The 26,169-nt window shown below is 37.5% G+C and overlaps 1 protein-coding gene across 1 annotated transcript; it reads right to left on the bottom strand.

Moving 5' to 3' along the window:
* Positions 1 to 1,556: 1,556 nt before the first annotated feature.
* Positions 1,557 to 25,869, bottom strand: LOC123542099 (methylcrotonoyl-CoA carboxylase beta chain, mitochondrial-like). The gene is made up of 16 exons (XM_053531723.1): positions 25,723 to 25,869; positions 24,926 to 25,010; positions 23,795 to 23,896; positions 20,820 to 20,947; positions 15,845 to 15,957; positions 15,455 to 15,568; positions 15,038 to 15,102; positions 14,233 to 14,332; positions 10,958 to 11,053; positions 10,176 to 10,248; positions 9,502 to 9,578; positions 8,407 to 8,473; positions 7,214 to 7,370; positions 5,694 to 5,808; positions 5,174 to 5,259; positions 1,557 to 3,344 (listed from the first exon to the last, which is right to left on the bottom strand). Exons 1-16 carry the CDS (start codon positions 25,772 to 25,774, stop codon positions 3,227 to 3,229), a joined length of 1,548 nt encoding a protein of 515 aa, XP_053387698.1. The 5' UTR covers positions 25,775 to 25,869; the 3' UTR covers positions 1,557 to 3,226.
* Positions 25,870 to 26,169: the final 300 nt, after the last annotated feature.

Below are 26,169 nucleotides of genomic sequence, written 5' to 3' on the forward strand. Positions count from 1 at the left end.
CAAAATTGAAAGAAAAAAAGTTGGGGTCACCGTGCATCTAAGAGATTTATTAAGAAAAAACTGCTAAAAAGTGGTGAATTTTGATACTTTTTGTTCTTTTTGTTTTAATCTATATTTTCTAGATAATATAAAGTGCTATCTTGAAAACTTTTATTTTATTTATAGCTAAACATTATGTATCAGTCAGAAAAATATCAAAACCAAACCTGATCTACTTTAATAGATATTTGAAATTACCTACCCCTACCCCATTGTAAATCTTACGTTAATTTTAGGCAAATGCCAGCCAAAAATAAGGGTGAAAATTTTTTTTTCGCAAAAAGCATAATATATTAGGTTAAATGGTACATTTTTAGCCATATTTTAATTATTTAGCATTAATTTTTGGCAAAACTTTTGTTAGAAAACAATATTCAAAGAAACATTTTTCAAAATGGCGGATATCCTGAAAAAAACGCTCGTACATCCTTAAAAGCATTTCTGAAAATTCCAGAGCCTGAAACTCTGGAATGACAGTCAAACGTGTGCCTCCCCGCATGATCCGATGTTATGTTTTCTGATCCTTTGGATCATAAAGTTCATTCAGCGTACATCTATGCTATTTTTCTTCTTGTTTACGTTCTATGCTTCCAAAGGATCGTCCAATAGATTTTATTAGCTATCACATAGCAATCTTTTAAGTGCCGTGTGGCCGCCAGCACTTGCACACGATGTGGTTATATTTTCTGATCCTTTTGGATCAAGGGTGCATTTAGTGTACATGTATGCTATCATATTGCTTGTTTGCTTAGTGCAGACCTTTGGATCCCTAGTCCGACCTACGTGCGAGTGTTCGTGCATACCAGAGGTCTACCATGGTTCCCTTGTGATGACAGAGAATGCGGGCGTAGGGTATGCTCTTGTAACGGTCTGAAGCAATGCATTTTGTCTGAAATTATTTGTCCTCCACCTCTTATTCACGTGACGTTTATAAGAATTTTCTTTGAAGATTAAATTTTTTTCCAGATAAAAGTCGATATGGTGACCATTCTCAACAGGTGCGCCATTACAAAAGCAACATGCAATCATCATGTAATGATAAATCATTTTTATACCTTTTGGATCATGAGAAATCATTCAATTTTCTTTTAACTTTTTGTTGGGTTTAACGTCACATAGGCACAATAAGTCATATGACACGGCGACTTTTAAGCTTTTCATTTTTGGAAGAAGACCCCGGGTGCCCCTTCGAGCATTATTTCATCACGGGCGGGCGCCTAGGTAGAACCACCAACTTTCCGTAAGACAACTGAATGGCTTCCTCTGATAAAGAATTCTAAGCCCCAAGCGAGACATCGGTGAGGGACAAGAGATCTTAAGTCTGCGACCTTACCCTCTTGGCCATGGAGACCCCCATTTCTTTCTTTTTAAAAGAAAGGATTCTGCTAAGACCTCTTTTGAACAATCAACTCGAGTCTGCTATTACTTAGCTTATTTGCTATCTATGCTTCAACACAATCTTTTTTAGACTAGGTTTCTATTTACCGTGACTATAAACACATAAATATCAAAAACAGTTGACATTATAGTTAATCATTTATTTAAGTAATCACTCATATATACAATGAAATAGCAAAGAAATGTTATACATAATTCAGCCATTCTCAAAAATACATAAAATACTCGTCAGACGCTGTTTGATGTAAACATGCTTAACAATAAACGATAACACAGAGGGCCTGTTTCAATGCTAAATCAAAATATCCTTCATTGAGTGAACATCGGACGTGAGATTTTCACATGTGGTATATCCAGGAGTGAAAAATTAAACTCTAGTGATCTTGAGTGAACGATATTTCGATCTAAAATGTATTTCACATTTTATCAATGGGTTTTTACCAGATCATTCTAGTTTTACTCACGCAACGTAATGACACATCACTTTAGCAATTTGTCATATGCAAAACACGCTGAACAGCATATTTTTATTGGTATTTATACACTTCTATACCTTTACTGATGTTTATGTTGGAAAGAATTCGATTATTGATATACTCATATTCTTTCGCATTTCGCCGCAACAGTGAACATTATGAAACGAAATCTCACTGTTGAAACTGTGAATGTTTCAAAAATAATCCAATGTTATATTTCAATAAACCACTGAAAAACATAAAATAAAAAGGTATCGACTTCGAGGTAGCTAAATAGATTGGACTTTCAAACAGCAAGAGAGCCATCATGGTCTCAGATCGCTCAATAAAATTTCACAACTTGAACAGCAACATGTAACAATTTTGGTAGAACATCATCCAATAACCTTTTCTTCTAAATTACTTAGAAAGCGGATCAGAATGCTCAGAAGAGAAGATTTTCAAAGTTTTCTTTATAGCCATACAGGGAAAATTAACCAAGACTAGACCAGTATAGCTTGAGCAAGTTTTGTACAGGACAATTTCTGAGGACAAATGACCTTTAACACAACATCATCAAGAGCAAACATCCTACCTGTGATCCAAACTTAGGACTTCCTGACTGACAGTCATGTGCCTGGCATTTTTAAGTAAACATGGTGCAAAAGAATAGAAAAAGTTATCTTTCACTACAATAAATGCAGGAACGCTGACGCGCACAGCCTTGTACATTTGGTCTTAAAGCAATTCCATAACAGTTCATTTACTACTGGTAGACATGTATACGAAGATAATCTTAATTGAACAAGTGGTGTTACTTTTTCACTAAAGTTTGATTGACAAGAATTTGTCATAAATGATTATGATACAGCTTCTATCCTTAAATCAAGTATCAGCTGGAATTTTTTCACAACAAAAAACCAGAGTAAAGAAAAAGTGGGGATTTAACTTTAGACATAAAGGGTATATGAACACAAAATGTCAAATGTTTTGAAACTGACCAATGGCAAAGCAGCATTCTTTGCAACCAGTGCAGACCAAGATCAGCCTGCACGGTTCTGATCATGGTCTGCAATGTTTGCTATTCAGTCAGTAAATTTTCAGTGAACACCCCTTTGAATAATAATGGATACTGCCCAAATTGAATGATGGACCAGTCCATTTCAGAAATTTAGCAGATAAGGGTTAAGTAATTTGAAAGAACATTTACTAGAATTATTTCTGTTAAATAAACATGTTCAACCTGAATCATTTTGTTCACTAATACCATAAAGAATCTACCACGCAAAAGTTCCTTAAATAATTTGCACAACTCCATTAAATGAATAGTAATATCACATTCTGAAAACACCAAATGAAGTGTTTTGTTGTGGTGCATTCAGTGATGCACTAAGTGAAAGTCCAAGAACATTACGAGTATCTGCAGGATCTATAACTCCATCATCCCACAACCTGCAAATAAAAAATAACAATTCAGAGAAAATTGTAAAACAGGCTAAAACATTCTGAGGGCTTTGTGCTTAATGGTAACAACTTACATAACAAGAGCACCCCCTTGTGGGTGCTGATGCTCATCTGATTTTTTTGTATAATAGAAATATTGTCCTACCCATGATTTTCTAAGTCTAAAAAGGGCCATCAATCTTGCAAAAACCAGGATAGAGTTATGTTTCTTGATGTACAGTGTCCGCTTATGATGGTGAAAAACTGTAGCAAGTTTTAAAGCAATAGCTTTGATAGTTTAGGAGAAAAGCTGACTTAAACATAATACTCAACCAAGAAAACTGATTTTCTAAGTCCCAAAGGAGCAATAATTATTGCAAAAAGCAGGATGGAGTTATGTTTCTTGATGTACGGGTCAGCTTATAATGGTGAACAAGTGTTGCAAGTTTCAAAACAATAGCTTTGATAGTTTAGGAAAAAAGCTGACCTAAACCTAAAACTTAACCAGGCAACACCGACGCCGACGCTGATGCAGACACCGATCAAGTGATGACAATAACTAAATTGCAAAAAGCAGGATAGAGTTATGTTTCTTGCTGTACAGGTTCAGCTTATGATGGTGAACAAGTGTTGCAAGTTTTAAAGCAATAGCTTTGATAGTTTAGGAGAAAAGCTGACCTAAAGATAAAACTTAACCAAGAAAACTGATTTTCTAAGTCCAAAAGGGGCAATAATTTATATTCAATTATTGCAAAAAACAGGATGGAGTTATGTTTCTTGATGTACAGGGTAAGCTTATGATGGTGAACATGTGTTGCAAGTTTCAAAGCAATAGCTTTGATAGTTGAGGAGAAAAGTAGACCTAAACATAAAACTTAAACAAGAAATCTGATATTTTCTAAGTACAAAAGGGGCCATAAATCTTGCAAAAAACAGGATGGAGTTATGTTTCTTGCTGTACAGGGTCAGCTAATAATGGTGAACAAGTGTTGCAAGTTTCAAAACAATAGCTTTGATAGTTTAGGAGAAAAGCTGACCTAAACATAAAACTTAACCAGGCAACGCCGACGCCGATGCCGACACCGATCAAGTGATGACAATAACTCATCATTTTTTTTTTCAAAAAATCAGATGAGCTAAAAATGTTACAAATCTTTATCACAAATTTAAGCCATCAATTTGAGCTAACATATGTATCTTTGTAAACAAGAGCTCATATAACACGAAATGCCCCCCTTAATGCATTCAGTAACTGCACAAGACACAGAAATTATTGGGTCACTGTGCACTGGTTGTTTGATGTACTGACCTCAAATCAATAATTATGGGTCATTTATCAGTCATAAAATGACCTCCATATCAAATGTGATCTTAGCCCCAAGCATTCTCTAGTTATTTTGCAAAACAGTTCTACTGTTCTGGGTCAATGTGACCTTGACCTTTGACCTACTGATATCAAAATCAATAGGAGTCATCTGCTGGTCATGATCAACCTCCCTATAAAATTCCGTGATACTAGGCCCAAGCATTCTCAAGTTATCGTCTGGAAAACTGTTCCGGGTCACTGTGACCTTGACCTCTGACCTACTGATCTCAAAATCGATAGGGGTCATCTGCTGGACATGACCAACCCTATCAACTTCCATCACCCTAGGCCAAAGCGTTGAGTTATCATCCGGCAACCGACTGGTCTACTGACCAACCAAACGGCATCTGCAAAACAATATACCCCTCTTTCTTTGAAGGGGGCATAATAAGCAGTTTCACAGCAAGGTGTAGATATCTATGTATGGTAGCAATTACACTAGTGTAACAAACTACCCCGAAGAGTGTAGTACCTTGCACTAGAGAAGTACGGGCTGCCTTCAATCTCATATTTTTTTATCACAGGATCTTTTAAAGCTTTCTCCTCTTCTTCCGTCCACTGAAATATAATTGTAAACATTTTGTAACACTGTTTTTGTATGGTTTTATTATTTTATGTTTTTTGTTTTCGACTTTTAAAAGTATTTCAATTTTGCAATGGCAGGCAGTTAGTCTTACCAGTGTTTCTGGGCTCTGTACCAGTACTTTTCTATTCTTTAAAAGTAACTGCCAACTTCTCCACATGAATAAGAGGAGGACGAATTATTTCAGACAAAATATGTCTTCTATCAAATTGACACTGGTAGCATACGCCTCACCCAGACTTCTTAATGCAAAGATCTGTGCCCTACCTACAAAGCTAATTGGGCGAGCTCTTGGAAAATATCATATAACAGATGGCCGTAGGACTAGCACCAAATGATCACAATAGCAGAACATAAATACACTAGAACCTCCTGGTTTTAACTTGACAGAAAAAGAAGTTTTTCTTACTGTTTTTCCTTCCCGCTGTCTTTGTTCACGAGTGATTTGTGCCAAAACACCAGCTGCCTGTTCACCTCCCATTACAGATATCCTTGCATTAGGCCACATGTACAGAAATCTCGGACTGTAATGAATAAATAGAAATACAAAAATGTAATTTTCTATTTTCGCAAAGAATATAAATGTAATTGAATTGTAGTAGTTAAACAAGAGCTGTCAGAGGACAGCAATGCTTGACTATTCAACAGCCTTGTCATTTGAATGAATACAAAAGCGAAAAAGGGGCATAATTTTGTAAAAAGGCAAAACAGGAAAACAGGGTAATGGAAACTGCACAGTGCTTATCAGCTCATGACAGTGGACAAGTGTGTGAAGTTTCAATCCATTCCCATTAGTAGATACTGAGATACCAGCTTACATATAAAAACTTAACCAAAAACTGCTAAGTTGAAAAAGGGGCATAATTTTGTAAAAATGCAAAGTAGAGTTATTGAACCAATGCACTGCTTGTCATATCATGACAATGAACATGAGTGTGAAGTTTCAATCCATTCCAATTAGTGGATACTGAGATACCAGCTTACATACAAAAACTTAACCAAAAACTGCTAAGTCGAAAAAGGTGCATAGTTTTTCAAAAATGCGAAGTGGAGTTATGGGACCTGCACAGTGCATGTCAGATCATGACAGTGAACAAGTGTAACTTTCAATCCATTCCCATTAGTGAGTACTGAGATACCAGCTTACACACAAAACCTTAACCAAAAAGTCGAAAAAGGGGCACAATTTTGTAAAAAAGCAAAATAGGGTTATGGAACCTGAGCAATGTAAGTCAGTTTATCACAGTAAATAAGTGTGTGAAGTTTCAATCCATTCCCATTATTGGTTACTGAGATACCAGCTTACATACAAAAACTTAACCAAATCAGTATGCGGACGCCAAAGCCGACGCAGACACCGATACATGGGTGAGTCCAAAAGCTCTACCTATTCTTTGAATAGTCAAGCTAAAAATTGACAACTATTTATTTGTTAGTGTTTCAACTTGGATATCTTTGACTGATGGAAATATAAATATTTCAGATTTATAAGTAACAACTAGGATACAGTTACCCTAGACAGTCAAAATAAAATGTCACACCCTGAGATTATAGTCTCCAAACACAATTCTTATAAACTTGGACCTACAAGTCACTGACCTTAACTTAAAGAAATGTTTGCAAATCATAAAGTAAATGTTGCCTTATGGTCTCAGCAAAAGCTGCTTACTGTACAATCTTTTAATTTCATGGGCATATATGTCAAAAATGAATATTTGATTGAGACGTGTATTCTTGGATTTCAAATTCTTAAGTTACTATAAATCGAACATTTGCCTGGTTATCGGGATTTAACTTTGTGGCCTGAAACAACCATGAAATCCATAAAACTTAGTTACCCATGAATATAAATGAATTCATAGTATTCGAATCTTCTAAGTTCAAAAAACATAATAAGCAAGACCTACATGAAAAAGTAAGAAACTGTACCTATAAGCTCTGCCACACATTCCATAGTTGCCTGCCCCGTATGAACCACCAATTATCACAGTAAATTTTGGCACGTTAGCACAAGCTACAGCAGTTACCATTTTAGCCCCATGCTTAGCTATACCACCTGCTTCTGCCTCTCTACCGACCATAAAACCTACAAACAACAGCAAGTAGTCTGTCAACCAACTTTCTTTTTTGAGACTGTATTTTTCTTACAACGTTTTAGAGCAACACAAATGCAATTTATGCATCAAATGGTGACATTTTCAGCTTTATTGGAGGAGGAAAAACTCTGGTGCCCCGAGAGACATTGTTTCAGGCACAAGGGGCATCTGGGTAATGAATGCAGAAAAAACAAGGAGCTGCATTCAATAAACGCTTGATGACCCCAGTGGCATCCTTGTCGATAGATTTGCACCTAAGTCCAAAACAAGGTCAAGGTCAAACTGAGGTCAGGTGATGTTTGAAGATGCGGAATGGTCACAGTTTACATCTGTATTAGTATCAATTCATTCTTGTAAGGGTATTGATGCTAGATGAAACTGTCACATTTGGTTAACCAAGAGATGGCCCATATAAAGCAACCTAAGTCCAAAACGAGGTCAAGGTCAAACTGAGGTCAGGTGATGTTTGAAGATGAGGAATGGTCGCAGTTTACATCTGTATTAGTATCAATTCATTCTTGTAAGGGGTATTGATGCTAAACGAAATGGTCCCATTTGGTTAACCAAGAGATGGCCCATATAAAGCAACCCAAGTCCAAAATGAGGTCAAGGTCAAACTGAGGTCCGGTGATGTCTGAAGATGAGGAACGGTCACAGGTTACATCTGCATTAGTATCAAGTCATTATAGTAATGGGTATTGATGCTACATGAAACGGTCCCATTTGGTTAACCTAGTACGGACGTACACCCATACGATTTGTGTATTAGGTGGTCATTCCACTGTTTGAAAAAAACAGAAAGACCCCTTAAGGGACAAAAGAATTAAGTGGTTACGGAATGAATACAAAGGATTTCTATTGTCCTAGGCCACACCTCCTACCACCTAAGGTATCAATCGTGTGCTCGGACGAACGAACGGACTGACAGGACAATCACTATATGCCTCCTGCATCAGTAGATGCTGGGGGCATAAAAATGAGTGGCAAAACATTCAAAAGAAGAAGATTCTAAAAGTATCAACTCACCCGTAATATTCTGTAGAAAAATTAGAGGAATATTCCTCTTACTGCACAACTCAATGAAGTGTGTTCCCTGAAATAAAAAGAACATTATTTATGAGCCCTGTGATATTTTTTTATTTCGTGCTCATGTAACTTTGTTTTTTAGGTCAAAACAGCTTTTTTGTAGGGATATGAATTTGTGTATATAAATGAATGCAATTACTATGTGGATTCACACTGATATGTATTTGCTCTTGTGAAATGAACACTTCAAATAATGTTGGCCTGAAATATGGTTAATGACCTCAGAACCCTGATATTACACCTTCAACAAGAGTGCCAGACTGTCACAAAATACGCCCGTTTAAATATTCAGATACGTATCATAAAGGTAATAATGTTGATGTTGTATGCCTTAATTCAAGGGCCATAATCCAAGAGTGCCTGGAGCGATTTAGGTGGTTATCAAACCTGGCTGAGATATTATGCCCACAAACATTGTCAGCAAGTTTGGTGAAGATCGGATGAAAACTGTTCGACTTAGAGAGCGGACAAGGCTAAACTTGCAGTTTTTCGAATAATCCATGGGCCATAATCCAAGAGCGCCTGGGGCGATTTGGGTGGTTATCGAACTTGACCGAGATATAAAGTCCACAACAAGTTTGGTGAAGATCGGATGAAAACTGTTCCACTTAGAGAGCGAACACGCTTTGGATGCCGACTGACCGCTCGCTCGCCCGCCAGCCATGGGTGTACACATAAACACCCTTCTCTTTCAGAGATGGGCGTATAAAAATGGTTCCAAAGCAATAACAAATTCTAGCTCCTGTGCACAATGGACAATATGAATATAGAATGTATACAGTCAAACCTGCCCTGGCAGCCACCTGCATTAAACAGCCATTTGTACAACAAGCTTCCCAGAAGAGGTTTTTGTTCTAGGATGTACTAGTCATAAACAGCCAGATTGTGATGCTCCCTTACCTGTCTGCTTAATACAGGTTTAGCAGTGCTTACCTTTATATTCTACCTACATGATAAATATATATACCCCATAAAATAAATCTCTTATTCTTTAAATTCCACCTACAGGGTAGCCAAGAAAACAAATTTGCTAACCTTTAAAGCTGAGTCTGAGAACAGGACACCATTATTTCCAATAATACCTACAGGATAACCCCATAATCTTGCAAACCCTGAAAAAAAGAAAAAGTTTTCTGTGGACAAATTGCAATAAGTAAAAATTCATTTCATATCAATATTCAAAATGACTTAATTCAGGGCAGTAAAAATATAAAGATTATGAACATTTAACTCATACATAAATGAGAGGACCAAAGTATAACACTATAATCTGAAAATTGTCATAAAAAATTGCCAGTTATAATACTAAAGGGTAAAAATTTTCAGAAGCAAAAATAATGTATGTTAGATGCACACACTGCAACAATGCCAAGCAGGCAATCTGAGACAAGTTCAACAGAAAAAAAAATTGTTGGAATGCTTATTTATATTCTCCACTGGTAGCCTATGTGGGCCACTCCGCCTGAAGACTGTAACTTTTAATTGGAGGAAAGTGCTACAAACAGAAGATGGTCAAATTCTGGTTCTTCAGCATGCCAGGTGTAAAGCACCAAAACATGTGGTTCTTATCCAAATGTTGGTAATAATTACTAATATTAGTTGGTGGTGAGAGGTCTCAACCTCTTAACCCTGGATTCACAGTGGGACAGAGCTACATCAAAGCGCATGAAAGCAAAACATTACAAACAAAATCAAAATTTGTTTCTCACCTGTGACTAGTGTTTCACCATATAAAGCTTTAAATTCATCAAATTTACTACCATCTACTATCCGCGCTATAACCTGCAAGCAAAACAGAACTGCAAGCTGTATAAAACAGTTTGGAGGTGGGGGATTATGGGGTGGTGGGGTCTGGGGGAAATAGAATGAAAAATGCATTTCAAACCTATATGTATCCATTGTTTTCATTGTCATCACAAATAAAGAATTAACGTAGACAGATATAAGCAAAGCAGAGATATTTTGCTATTCAAAGCAGCAAGATGTTTTTTTTATTCTTATTGTTGAGTTTAACATCACACCAACACAATTCAGGCCCTATGACAACTTTAAATTGTTGTTGGCAGAGGAAGACCTCTGGAGCCACCACGCATTTATTTATCACAGTCAGGCACCCTGGTACAACCACTGACCTGCCATAAGCTGGATGGCTTCTTCATATCAAACAAATCTACTTCCCAGTCCAGATTTAGCAAAATTATGTCAGTTGTGTGTTTAAAGCCTTCAGACTGGAATAATTCTACTGATAAGATACCCAAGTCAGGTATACATATATCAAACTCTGCTTAAATGAAAATATTCATAGATCTTACCCCAATAGGAACAAGTACTGTAAATTCTCACTCATAAGTCGACCTTGGCCATAAGTCGAGGGGGTAATTTTTGCTAAAAAAAAACTCGATTTTAACAACCATACAATCAATATAACAACATAAGAATAAGATTATCATTTACAGCTTCTATACATGAGATCCTGAAAAAAATAGCTTACCTCACGGACATCAAAGGTTTTCTTAAGATTTCCACCAACAATACCATACAGTTCATCTGCAGGATACAGGGGTGCTTCTGGCTGTATAACTGTTACCTGTGCAAATTTATCATCATTTCAGCGCCAAAACTGGATATGTGCCTATTAGTTTCAATGCACTTATCCAGTTCTGGCGCTGATGTGATGAATTATATGACAAAAGTATTTGTTTGCTGTCCCCCGACCCTACTTTTTAAAGTTGAGAAGGTAGGTAGGCAATTCTTTTCTCTTCTTTTTTTTTGTGGGGGATTACTTTTACCGGCAGATATATGATCATTTTTCACAAAATATTTCTTCTGTAAAAATAAGACAAATCTGTGTATGCTGTTTAAAAGGATGAAATTAAATAATAGAGTTTAAACTTTCTTATTATTTTGCTTACTTGAAATATATGTGGCACTTGTCATATCGCAACTTAAACAAGAGGACCATGATGGTCCTGAATCGCTCACCTCTTCCCACATGACCCAGTTTTGAGTATGACGTAGTTTTTTCTATTATTTGACATAGTGACCTAGTTTTTGAGCTCATGTGACCCAGTTTTGAACTTGACCTAGATATTATCAAGATAAAAATTCTGACCAATTTTCATGAAGATCCATTGAAAAATGTGGTCTCTAGAGAGGTCACAAGGTTTTTCTATTATTTGACCTATTGACCTAGTTTTTGAAGGTACGTGACCCTGTTTTGAATTTTATATAGATATCAACATTCTCACTACTTTTCATGAAGATCTCATGAAAAATATGGCCTCTAGAGAGGTCACAAGGTTTTTCTATTTTTATATCTACTGGCCTAGTTTTTGACCGCACCTGACCCTGTTTCGAAACTGACCTAGATATCATCAAGGTGAATATTCAGATCAATTTTCATGAAGATCCATTGAAAAAAATGGCCTCTAGAGAGGTCAAAAGATTTTAATAATTTTAGACTTACTGACCTAGTTTTTGATAGCAGTTGACCCAGTTTCAAACTTGACCTAGATATCATCAAGATGAACATTCAGACCAACTTTCATACAGATCCCATGAAAAGTATGGCCTCTAGAGAGGTCACAAGGTTTTTTTATTCTTTGACCTACTGACCTAGTTTTTTAAGGCACATGACCCAGTTTCAAACTTGACCTAGATATCATCAAGGTGAACATTCTGACCAATTTTTATGGAGATCCATTCACAAGTATGGTCTCTGGAGAGGTCACAAGGTTTTTCTATTTTTAGTCCTACTGACCTAGTTTTTGACCGCACAATCATGACCCTGTTTCGAACTTGACCTAGATATCATCAAGATGAACATTCAGACCAATTTTCATACAGATCCCACGAAAAATATGGCCCTTAGAGAGGTCACAAGGTTTTTCTATTATTTGACCTACTGACCTAGTTTTTGACGGCACGTGACCCACTTTCGAACTTGACCTAGATATCATCAAGATGAACATTCTGACCAACTTTCATACAGATCCCATGAAAAATATGGCCTTTAGAGAGGTCACAAGGTTTTTCTATTATTTGACCTACTGACCTAGTTTTTGACCGCACGTGACCCACTTTCGAACCTGACCTAGATATCATCAAGATGAACATTCTGACCAATTTTCATGAAGAGCTCATGAAATATATGGCCTCTAGAGAGGTCACAAGGTTTTTCTATTTTTAGCCCTACTGACCTAGTTTTTGACCGCACGTGACCCAGTTTCAAACTCGACCTAGATATCATCAAGATGAACATTCAGACCAACTTTCATACAGTTCCCATGAAAAATATGGCCTTTAGAGAGGTCACAAGGTTTTTCTATTATTTGACCTACTGACCTAGTTTTTGATGGCACGTGACCCAGTTTCGAACTTGACCTAGATATCATCAAGCTGAACATTCTTACCAAATTTCATGAAGATCTTGTGAAATACATGGCCTCTAGAGAGGTCACAAGGTTTTTCTATTTTTAGACCTACTGACCTAGTTTTTGATGGAACGTGACCCAGTTTCAAACCTGACCTAGATATCATCAAGCTGAACATTCTTACCAAATTTCATGAAGATCTTGTGAAATACATGGCCTCTAGAGAGGTCACATGTTTTTTCTATTTTTAGACCTACTGACCTAGTTTTTGATGGCACGTGACCTAGTTTCGAACTTGACCTAGATATCATCAAGATGAACATTCTGACCAACTTTCATAAAGATCCCATGAAAAATGTGACCTCTAGAGTGGTCACAAGCAGAAGTTTACGGACGGACGCACGGACAGATGACGGACATCGCACGATCACAAAAGCTCACCTTGTCACTTTGTGACAGGTGAGCTAAAAAAAATTTGACCAGCATTGTCCAATAAAAACTTTTGGAGTGCAGCATTTTAAGTGGGTAGGTAGGGAGACAGCAAACAAACGTATTTTTAATTTTGGCCTAATGCTAGAACATTGAAATAAAAGTATGAGAAAAAGTACAACAGTGTTGTGTAGTAAGTGCTTGCTTAAGTTAAGGACTTAAGCATGAAAAATATGAAACAGAGTAATTAAACATCTCACATAGAAGACAACAGCATGATTTTCCAGATGGCATACCCGCCCTGTCCACCCTCTAAGAGGCATATACGGCTTTAAAGGCACGGTATAACATTTGCTCATTTTGCAAAATCATGAAGAAATGCCAGAAAAAGAGAATAGAACATAACATATGTGTTGCAAGATGGAAGACACAATGCACCTTGCAACTGTCCTTTTAAATAGTAGCTAAAATACAGTAATCTCATTTTCTCTACTATCTTTCTATTAATTGTGCTACTCCTGCTTGGAGAATGATATATTCAAGCAAAAAGTTTCTTTATACATTAAATTTTAAGTCATATTTTCTTCATTTTTTATTTCAGTTATGTAAGTCCCATATTGTAATGTCATACTAACTCAGTCAAGAAAACTTGCACTACGAGAATCGGATGAATTCGAAGTGAACACTGCCAAAATATTTTGACCTGGTTAGAACCACTGACCTTTAGTTAGCCAGCTGGATGGCTTCCTCATATGAAGAATTCTATACCACAAGCAAGGTTTCAACCCCACATAGGTGAGAGGGAAGTAATTCAAAGTCAGCGACAGATACCCCTGTAACAGTTTCGCACTGATACAGAAAATAATGCTTTTCTTTCCAGGCGAACATAAAGAAAGATGCATGTGGCTCCCATTCAACCTTCACTTACTCTGTACCTGGGGGTATAATAAATTTAATACAGTACCTGAGGGTCTTTTTTATAGTTGATATTTCTGATAACATTTCTTGCTAGATGCAAGGCATGAGTATCATCTTGTGCATAGTAATCTGTTACCCCGGATTTACTGAAACAGAGAGAATCACAAGTCAAATCACACATATACTCTTTAAGAGTGAGGAGATTACTGACAATGACAATTATGAAGAAATATTTGGGAACTTTCAGCATTCACTGGTAGGATGAAAACAAGATGCTTGTCTGAGTTAAGTTATTATTCAAAGATATTTAAAAAGTCATAATTGCATGGAAAGTACTGACTGCCATTACAGCACAGGTGCACTACTGAAAAAGCAGAAATTTTCACGAGGGTTTAATTTTCGCTATATTCGCGAGTCCTGACATCTTGCGCAAATTTAATCCTTGCGTAAGTATTCACCATTTGTATAATTCAAATTCAAGTAGGATACCATTTTTACCATTTCGCGCATATTACAGCTCACAAACATACTCAAAATTTCAAAAATTGCAAAATTTTGGCCCAGCGTAAATATGTGCTTTTACAGTACCTTTAGGCAACTGTATTTTCATACTGGATTTCGAAATTCTTCAGACGTTCATGTAGCTCATAAGAGCACATCGCTTTTTATTCATGCTGGAGAATGCCAAAATTGCATACAGGGAATACGTAACTAAACGCAACTTTCAGATTATGAAGGGTCAACTACCTTAAGGAGAATTAAATGAGCAATAACTTTTGTATCCAGTCATATGAATGACGACTGAAAAAGAATGTGTGACTGATTTAGCTAATGAACAAAGCGAAACATACCTACAATGTAGATCAGCTCCACCCAAATCTTCAGCAGAAACTTCCTCACCAGTAGCTGCCTTTACCTGTAGTTAAAATATCTGTTACAAAAAATATCTTGACCAATGAAAAATACAAATTATCCTCAAATTTCACTTATCATTTATCAAAGGCATGATGTATCTGCTTTACGTTTTCCTATACTTTTATTTTGGATGTGTGTGTGTGTGTGATGGGGTTGGAGGGGTGAGGTTAAAGAGTCGGGAGTGCATTCCTTTTATTAAATCTGTGAGTGATGTCTCCTTAAGAATATTTTTCTCCGTAAATTAAGCTCAAAAGAATAACGAGAAAGTTGCTGTACTACAGCTAGCCAAACAAATTGTATTTTTCAAATTTTCTATCCAACTGAAAGCACTTCTAGAATAAACAAGTACTTGCCAATGGAGGTCCACCCAGGAAAATGGTACCCTGTTTTTTGACAATAATACTTTCATCAGCCATTGCTGGTACATAGGCGCCCCCTGCTGTACAAGATCCTAGCACGACGGCAACCTGTATCACAGAAAACACATTTCATCTTTGTTAAAATTTACTTTAAGAAATACCTTTTTTGTATATACTTGTAAATGCAATGGTAAAAAAATGCATTTCAACATGACATGATTATTTTTATCACTTCTAAGGATTGTGCTAAACTGCAAATATTTTCCTGTTTGAAATAAGTATTAAAGTATACAGTTAAGCTAAAATTCCTAAACATGACAAGGTGAAGGCAACAAAATTATATTTAGAGGAAGGTTAAGTTTAACTGTGAAAAAAATATGTTACCTGGGGTATATTCAATGAAGACATGTTTGCTTGATTGTAGAATATGCGGCCAAAATGGTCCCGATCTGGAAATACATCAGCTTGTCGGGGAAGATTAGCACCTCCTGAGTCAACTGAAAAATAACAAAAAAATCTATGAAAACACACATATCACTGCTTAAAATGAGGTAAATCTTTGTCTTGAGAAGTACATTTTTATTATTTTCATTCTGTAATAACATTGAAATAAGGAGTGTGATTAACGTGCACATACTTTTGTTGTGTTGAGTTTTCAAGTAAGTATGACACAATTTAGGTTGTACAGTGAGTACCAAGCTTTAAAGGTGGAGAAACACCCCCATCATGCCCTTCGTGCTGTACTTCACACACAGGGCTTTTTTCCCCTATAAATCTACCTCCAGTAAAAGGAGGTAATCCCAATGCAAAAAAGTATGTTTTTTTCCCAAAGTTGAATTTAAAATTCCCAAATGATTATACCTATTAGGGTTTTTGCTGTTTTAAGATATTTTTGCTAATTTGTATGTATATTGTTAGGCTACTCGTCTCGTCAGACCTTGAAAGGCTACTTATTTATTCTAAACCGCATGTATAATTTGTTGTTGTCTGAGAACGCCGAGGTATCAGATTATGTTTATCATCGTTCTACCCTTTAGTTTACCATGACATTTATAAAACCCGGTCTCGATCGAAAGATCTACCTTTACTTTATCCAACTCCTCCGATGCTCCACCCAGATTCTTCCACATAAGCCCATAATAATTCAATATTTTGGTCAATCGTACGTTTCAATTTCAGCTCCTCCTCTATTGGTTTTCTACTTCCGGTTACTTCGATAACTTCCGTAAGCGCGTACCGCGACGGAATTTACCGATTCCCTGTTCCGAATTTAATCGAACAAAGTGGAGCGGCTCTCCTGATGTCATTTACTGATGACATCAGTGGAACATATTCCAAGACTATATAAACCCCGAAATTTGGTCATTTTATTTTATCAATCGTCTCCACCAAAGTTCTAGTACAGAACGCTGCAACTCTCTACTGATAAATAAATAGCTTCACTGAGCTCCACTCACTATATTTATGTCAAAAAGAAGGAAAACCGGAGAGGTACCCTATTTCTATACATTTATAACAAGGGCGTAGCGCCCATTACGCAGTTTACGCAACTGCGTAATACTTTTTTGGCTGACTTGACTTTTTGAAATATGAAATATTGAAGAGCATGTTTTTTTTTTTTTAAAAATCAAGTTCATATCCAATGTATTTCATTTACTACACGTATAATTTATAAACATGATATGGTGTAAACGGGTTTGAACTTAGTGCAAGAGTACTGGGTACCGAAAGTAACCTAAATCAATAATCTGGGTCAGTTTTGACACCTGCCAAAATGTCACATTTAACTCCGTCTATACCGATGACGTCACTCCTACGTAGCACTAACTTATCGTTTACATGTATGTGTAGCGATTCGGTTCTGGTCACTATTTAGAGTACAGCATTATATTAATATAATACACGTACGAGTACGCAAATATCTAACTGAATTTTTTTTCATACTTTGTAATTTCTGTAAAAATCACAGATTATATATGTGATAAATATATATCTATATACATGTATATATATTACAAAGGCATTTTTGAGCTCTATATAGATCTCTCTATATATATTTTTAATAGAGATGAGCTCCAGAAAACCTCCTCGACCTCTTCCTGGACAAAAGTCCATTTTTCAGTGTTTTAAAACCCCAAATTCTACTCCAGATGACAGTGAAAGTACATCAACTGTTCCTGCTGATAATTCTCAGTCATTTTCGGATGACAACACAAAATCTTCTCCCAAAGAGTCCACATCTTCCCCAAAACAATTTCAGGCAGATCACTGCCATAATGATGGGTACTCAGCGGTTTGCTCCCTGGGTGCGTGGTTTCTAGACATTGGAACCATTGATGTCACAAGAAGACTCCGGATGTCTGATTCCATGAAAATGTCGACTTTAATATCAAGGTATGAGCCTTCGCGGAGTTGGGTAAAGCCTAAAAGCACTCACAGCAAAAGCGGGGCAGCTAGGCGTGTACCTGACCTAGTGTTTGATACTGAAAACTACCCGTATTTAAGGTATAGTCCTTCAGTCAATGGTGTTTTTTGTGCACATATTTTTCTTTGTTTTTTTTTTTGTTTTGTCTTTAATTCATCTGAAAACACTCTCGTTGCTAAGCCCCTTGTAGACTGGAGCAATGTGTCTAGGATTATAGGGATGCATAAAAAATCACCTGATCCGTGACAGTAATGCAATGACTAAAGCTGACAAATTATGAAAATATGTCAAAATCAAGAAAAAGGTGTTGTTGAGTTTGGCTCGAACGCTTACAGTAACAAAGTCGATAAAAATAAGAAAGCCTTGACATCTATTGTTAAAACAATAGTTTTGCTGGGAAAACAAAACATAGCCTTTCGTGGCAAAACAGAAGAAAAAAGTAACTTCAGAGCTTTGATAAATTATCGCGCTGAAGTAGACAGTGACTTGCACGACCATCTAGCAAATTCTCCCAAACATGCACAGTATTTAAGCCCCTCTATTCAAAACGAATTCATACATATATGCGGCAATCAGATTTCGGACTCTATCGTGCACCGTTGCCAAGATGCGAGGTACTTTTCTATTCTTGCAGATGAATCTGCTGATGTCAGCAATACAGAACAGTTTGCTTTTTGTCTGCGTTATATTGAACGTCAGAGTTCCGGGAAGCATGTGCTCCACGAGGATTTTCTTTCATTTGTTCAGACAACAGAAACAACAGGTGAAACACTACACCAGTTGCTACTAGATGAAATACACAAACACAACCTGAACCCAAACTTTATCGTTGGACAAGGTTACGACGGTGCTGGGAACATGTCCGGTTGTCACCGTTGAGTGCAGGCAAGATTTTCTGCAGAATTTCCAAACGCAAAGTATATTCACTGTCGCAACCACCGTCTAAACTTAGCAATATGTCATGCTTGCAGGGTAGCGTTTGTACAGTCGATGTTTACCGTTGTTGGGGATGTATTGTTTTTTATCACAAGTTCTCCGAAACGTCTCGGAGTTTATAGCTCTCATAACGATGACGGAGAAGCCTTAAAGAAGTTCTGCCCAACACGGTGGTCTCAGCACTCGGAAAGCATCACTGCTTTCTATACCCACTTCAAGTCAATTCTAGAAACACTTACTGACCTTCAAGTTGGCATGGACACCAAAACTGTCCACAGCGTCAAGCCTTCAAAAGGCTGTCCTGTCTTTTGACTTTGTTGTCGCTTTGTGTTGCGTCAGCGGTCCCTTAGATACATTGAATCCTTTGACGGATTCAATGCAAGACCCTCAATGTGACTTGGTCAAAGCAGCACAGCATGCTAAAGTTCTTCATGGGTTGCTATATGCGTTTCTTAAAATGCACCAGAATGCGTTTTTTCATGTTCTTTTTTTCAAAATTTTCCCGGGGGAGACCCCCTCCCACACTCTCCCCCCTCGGCAATTCGTGCCTCGTCCTGAGTACATTTTTCAAAATCCTGGCTACGCCCCTGTATAATGGCCATCTGGAGAGCTTCCCTATAACAGCCTATATATTTGTAACCTGACTACCTCGGCTTCCAAAGTTACTGAAGATGTTATTCTACATTGAATCTTCTGGCTGTATTTATTTATATTAAAAATCCTGACATGAAAATAAATATGTAGACTGGATTACAGCCTTGTCTCCTTGCTAGATGTTAAGCCTGGATTGTGATCATTCTGCGTTCGAACCCTAAACCCTCAACAACTGTTCCCGGACCTTGGCAGGTGTGCCGGCAGAACAATATTAAGGTAAATTATAATACTGCTGAACTATTACTGAAATGCAATTCATTAATATTTCACACAAAAACACATTTATGTAGATTTTGGTAATTTGCAAATTGTCCCAATTAAGACAATTTCCCGGAGCATTTTCCCAATTCCACCGGTGTCGGTGGCATTCCCAAATTGATGAAAAAAAGGCCTGACACATATTGTAAGAACTTTCCTCAATGCGGCTAGATGACTTCCTCTTGTAGCAACAAGTGCATGGCTCAAACCTACAGATGCCAGGGTCAAATAATTTCAAACCAGTGACCTTAACCACTTGACCAAAGAAGCTCCAAGTTCCATGAAAGCCAAATGCATCTAATATTTGCCAACAGTAAGTGGATTGAATCCCAGAAAATCTTATTTCTAATCTTCAAAAGGATTTGGTTACATGGTAACTGTATCACGGATACACTAAAGTACTATTAAGCAAAATATCAATCTTGTGAGGTCACAACTGGATGATCATAATGCTTTAGACATCTAGGGGTTTCTAGCAACCTAAAAGAATATTTATTTATTTACTGCAAAATCATTTAATTTTGTGGGCAGGAAATTTTGTGGTTTTGGTCAAAACGGCAATTTCGTGAGGATATGAATTTGTGGATTTCAACTTTTGAACATCAAATGAATGGGAATTTAACTTATTCGTTGGGATTAAATTTCGTGGACTGACTCAACCACGAAATCCACGAAAATTAATTCTCAACGAATACTAATGATTTCACAGTATTTTGTTGGGTTTAACGTTGCACCAACCCAATTATAGGCAATATGACAACTTTCCAGCTTTGATGGTGGAGAAAGACCCCAGGTGCCCCTCCATGCATTATTTCATCATGAGTAGGCACCTGGGTAGAACCATTAACCTTTAGTAAGCCAGCTGGATGGCTTCCTTACATGAAGGATTCAACACCTAGAGAGGCTCGAACCCACATCAATGTGGAGCAAATAATTTGAAGTCAGCGACCTTTACCACTCGGCCACGGAGGCCCCTCTAAAAGCATAAATTATAAAGAAAATGAGGAGAGAGGGAATGGATTGCTAGCATGAGTCTGGGTGCTAGAATTGCCAATGCTCAAGCAATAACTGTTTAACTGTACTTACCAAGGTATATACATGGTAAATGATTCTGCTGTGCTATTTCCTGAGCTCGTATATGTTTCTTCACTGTGATTGGATAATAGGAACCTCCTTTTACTGTCGGGTCATTTGTAACAATCATACATTCTACCCTGTAAAAAATGCTTTTTCCATTAAACAGAAATAAATAGTATATACAAAAATATGCTTTCGGAGTACTCTGCAATTTATTGAGAGTTTTTATTAATTTAAACCTGAGCTCAATTTCATCAACATTTAAAGTCTGAAGTTTAGACTTAAGACTTCAAAATGCTAAATTTTCTTTTTGCTCCAGACCATTGTTGAATTAGCACAGATGGTAATGAAATTTAGTAAGAACTAGAAATTGCTTTTGTTTGTTTGTTTGTTTGTTTTGGGTTTAACGCCGTTTTTCAACAGTATTTCAGTCATGTAACGGCGGGCAGTTAACCTAACCAGTGTTCCTGGATTCTGTACCAGTACAAACCTGTTCTCTGCAAGTAACTGCCCACTTCCCCACATGAATTATCAGAGGTGGAGGACTAATGATTTCAGACACAATGTCGTTTATCAAATAGTCACGGAGAACATACGCCCCGCCCGAGGATCGAACTCGCGACCCGGCGGTCCGTCGACCAACGCTCTTACCTACTGAGCTAAGTGGGCGGGCAGAAATTGCTTTTGTAAAAAAAGCACATGTCTCCCCCAATGTAAAGTCTTATAGGCAAAAAGTCAATAGGGGTCAGGAGCGAAAGTCAAAGAGACACTGATGGTTGGCTGCAATAGGGATCATCTACTTGGCATGTCCAGTCATCCCGCTAAATTTCAACACTATTGGCCTAGTGGTTCTCAAGTCACTGTTAAGGCTCCTGTGACCTTGACCTTTGATCAAGTGACCTCAAATTAAATAGGGGTCATCTACTCTGCATGTCCAATCATCCTATTAAGTTTCAACATTCTAAGTCAAGTGGTTCTCAAGTTATTCTCCAGAAATGATTTTACATGACCAGGCCCCTGTGACCTTGACCTTTAATAGACTGACCCCAAAATCTATAGGGATTATCTACTCTGCATGTTCAATCATCCTATGAAGTTTCAACATTCTGGGTCAAGTGGTTCTCAAGTTATTGATCGGAAATTGTTTTCCATGTTCAGGCTCCTGTGACCTTCACCTTTAACAGAGTGACCCCAAAATCGATAGGGGTCATCTACTCTGCATGTTCAATCATCCTATGAAGTTTCAACATTCTGGGTCAAGTGGTACTCAAGTTATTGATCGGAAATGGTTTTCAATATTCAGGCCCCTGTGACCTTGACCTTTAATGGAGTGACCCCAAAAACAATAGGGGTCATTTATTCTGCATGAACAATCACCCTATGAAGTTTCAACATTCTGGGTCGAGGGGTTCTCAAGTTACTGACCGGAAATGGTTTTCAATGTTCAGGCCCCTGTGACCTTGACCTTTAACGGAGTGACTCCAAAATCAATAGGGATTATCTACTTTGCATGTACAATCATCCTATGAAGTTTCAACATTCTGGGTCAAGTGGTACTCAAGTTATTGATCGGAAATGGTTTTCAATGTTCAGGCCCCTGTGACCTTGACCTTTGACGGAGTGACCCCAAAAACAATAGGGGTCATCTACTCTACATGAACAATCATCCTATGAAGTTTCAACATTCTGGGTCCTGGGGATTCTCTAGTTATTGATCAGAAATGGTTTTCAATGTTCAGGCCCCTGTGACCTTGACCTTTGACGGAGTGACCCCAAAAACAATAGGGGTCATCTACTCTTAATGACCAATCATCCTATGAAGTTTCAACACACTGGGTCAAATGGTTCTCTAGTTATTGATCGGAAATGGTTTTCAATGTTCAGGCCCCTGTGACCTTGACCTTTGACGGAGTGACCCCAAAATCAATAGGGGTCATCTACTCTTCATGACCAATCATCCTATTAAGTTTCAACATTCTGGGTCAAGTGGTTCTCTAGTTATTGATCGGAAATTGTTTTCAATGTTCAGGCCCCTGTGACCTTGACCTTTGATGGAGTGACCCCAAAATCAATAGGGGTCATCTACTCTTCATGACCAATCATCCTATTAAGTTTCAACATTCTGGGTCAAGTGGTTCTCTAGTTATTGATCGGAAATGGTTTTCAATGTTCAGGCCCCTGCGACCTTGACCTTTGACAGAGTGACCCCAAAAACAAAAAGGGTCGTCTACTCCAGCAGCCCTACAACCCTATGAAGTTTGAAGGTTCTAGGTCAAATGGTTCTCCAGTTATTGCTCAGAAATGAAGTTAGACGTACGGACGGACGCACGGGCGGACGGATGGACAGGGCAAAAACAATGTCTCAGACATAATTATCATTCTAAATATACAAGCTGCTCTGCAAAACTTCTTAAGTGCATGACTGCTATTAAAAATGTTTGTTTGTTGGGTTTATATGTCATAATTATGGCGACTTTCCAGCTTTGATGGTGGAGGAAGACCCCAGGTGCCCCTCTGTGCATTATTTCATCACAAGCAGGCACCTGGGAAGAACCATCGACCTTCTTTAAGCCAGCTGGATGGCTTCCACACATGAAGAATTCAATGCCCCGAGTGAGGCTCAAACCCAAATTTAATGAGGGCCAAGTGATTTCAGCGATTTTAACTGTTAAATTTGGTCACAGAGGCCCCTGCTATTAAAAATGCTATCACAGATTAAAAAGTGTAACTTTAGGATTGTAAATGTAGAAGAGTACAAACCCTGTAAAATCAAGCAAAACTGCACCACAGATTAACAGCTGTATTATGTATATATAATGTAACTTCAAAAATTTAAAAAGTTTACTACTTGCAACCGAGCCTACAGTATGTAAGAGCAGTCTACGAACTGAGCACAACAGTACAAATGTAAGAGCCATTTAAATATCAATTCATAACATTTAGTCAACATAATTATATGATAAGAATTTCACAGCAACACCTACCCAGACACTCGTCCTATCCCGGTAATGATGCCCCCAGCTGGAACATCTTCTCCCTTGTACAATTCATAGCCAGCCAGCTGACTTAGTTCTAAAAATGGTGATCTGCAAAATTAAATGAGCCACGCCATGAGAAAACCAACATAGTGGGTTTGTGACCAGCATGGATCCAGACCAGCCTGCGCATCAACGCAGTCTGGTCAGGATCCATGCTGTTCGCTAACAGTTTCACCAATTCCAATAGGCTTTAAAAGCGACCAGCATGGAGCCTGACCAGACTGCGCGGATGCGCAGGCTGGTCTGGATCCATGCTGGTCGCACACCCACTATGTTGGTTTTCCCATGGCACGGCTCAAATACTGATTTTATGTAACAATCTGTGAGTGACATATGACATTATGTTTATGTAACTTACAGATTTAATAGCAAAAATAAATTCTTAAGATTATTTATTTACATTATCACATAATTGCGTGTAAGTTTAGTTTAGCGCAGATGACCAAGTATATGATATATTCCCTTCATCATGTTCATGAATATATTTTATGTAACTATGTTCAGGGCACTAGACAACTTTTGGGGACAGGTACCCATACCCTCAGGAAGGGGAATTTTCCGTGGTTTTGAGACAAAAAGGGGAAGTTTTTAGCAATATAAAAGTTACTACTTTTCACTTTATTAATACTGTTTTCAATCATTTCTAACTAATGCAACTATATTGCAGCAGTAACCTTCCTTAGAGGCACTATAATATAACTTTAAAGAGAGTTCATATCTAGTTGTGTCAAACAACCTATTATCAGGGGAATTTTCTTCAGAGAAAGGGGAAAAAAACATATTATTTTATGAGGGGAATGGGGCCCTATATTCGGCCCCAAAAATGGCCAAACGAGTGTCCTGCAATGCTTAAAAAATAATTCATGATGAAGTATTAAATATTACTTTTTACTTAAGGCAGGAAAACTACTTTTGCATCTATTCTTTCGTATTTACTCCATATTAAAACTGACTCAATATACTGTAAAGATAAAAGTATGTTTTCAAAAGTAAAAGTAGCTACATCTATCCATGAAATGAAATCCCAATGGTCTTAATACTTGCCCAGAGTAATTCTGAAGAAAAAAGTTTACTTACTCTGGATCTAACAATTTCTGGATTCTCTCCCTTGGAAGAAGTTTACCTCTAGAGATATGTCTGTGTCTTGCCTTCTCTCCTCCACCTATAATCACAAACAAGAAGTTTCTAATCTGAGAGTTATCACATCCAACATGTCCAAACAGCCATCTTACAGAATCAAGTTATTTCCAGTAATAACATTGTTCATAAGTCTTAATGCACTTGTGACGAAATGTTTACCTGAAGTTAAAGACTTATATACTATCAAAACATGGTCATTCCAATGGGACTTTCTATGTGTTGATATCATCCACTAAGTGAAGTAACAGTGAACAAACTTATCTAGCTCTTATTCATTTTTTTTTTTGAAATTTGAAATGCCAAAATTCAAGTCACAATCTGACAATGAAATTAACTGATTTCACAATGACAACCATACATACAAGGAACATTATATAACATATTTTTTTTTTTTGGTTGGGTTTAACGTCGCACCGACAAATGATAGGTCATATGGCGACATTCCAGCTTTAATGGTGGAGGAAGACCCCAGGTACTCCTCCGTGCATTATTTCATCACGAGCGGGCATCTGGGTAGAACCACCGACCTTCCGTAAGCCAGCTGGATGGCTTCCTCACATGAAGAATTCAATGCCCCGAGTGAGGCTCGAACCCACATCGATGAGGGGCAAGTGTTACATATTTTAAATAGAAAATGAAATATTGAAAAAGTCCTTGTTTTTAATAAATCATTGTTGAATTTTCTATTTTATGTCTGTTACAAGCTCAAAATATTAAGGATAAAACAAAATCACCTTGGAGAATGGTTGAAATTCTTCCTCGTAATTCACCAACCAAGTTTGTCATCACCTCATAATTCTCCTAAAATAGAAAATCAAAATTCAAACAATTCAGACAAAAAGAAAGACAATCAAAACCTTTAAAAAAATAAATACACCGCCAGTTCTCTTCACTGAATTTTATTCTATATACTGTTATTTTCTTTGCTTTTAGTGTATTTATCAAAATATGTGTCATGGTACGGACTTGGTCACGTCAGGGGAGAAAATGTGTCAGGCAGCCGGTTAGCTCAGTCGGTAGAGCATTGGCACAGTAAGCTGAAGGTCCGAGGTTCAAATCCCGGTCGAGGCTGCACATTTTTCCTGAGACTGTTACATTTGGGGGCTCGTCCGGGATGACTGTTACATTTGGGGGCTCGTCCGGAATGCTCACCCTTGTAGCCCATGCGGGGCAAAGCAGTG

The sequence above is a fragment of the Mercenaria mercenaria genome, chromosome 19 (assembly GCF_021730395.1).
Source record: "Mercenaria mercenaria strain notata chromosome 19, MADL_Memer_1, whole genome shotgun sequence".
In the NCBI taxonomy this organism is placed as follows: domain Eukaryota; kingdom Metazoa; phylum Mollusca; class Bivalvia; order Venerida; family Veneridae; genus Mercenaria; species Mercenaria mercenaria.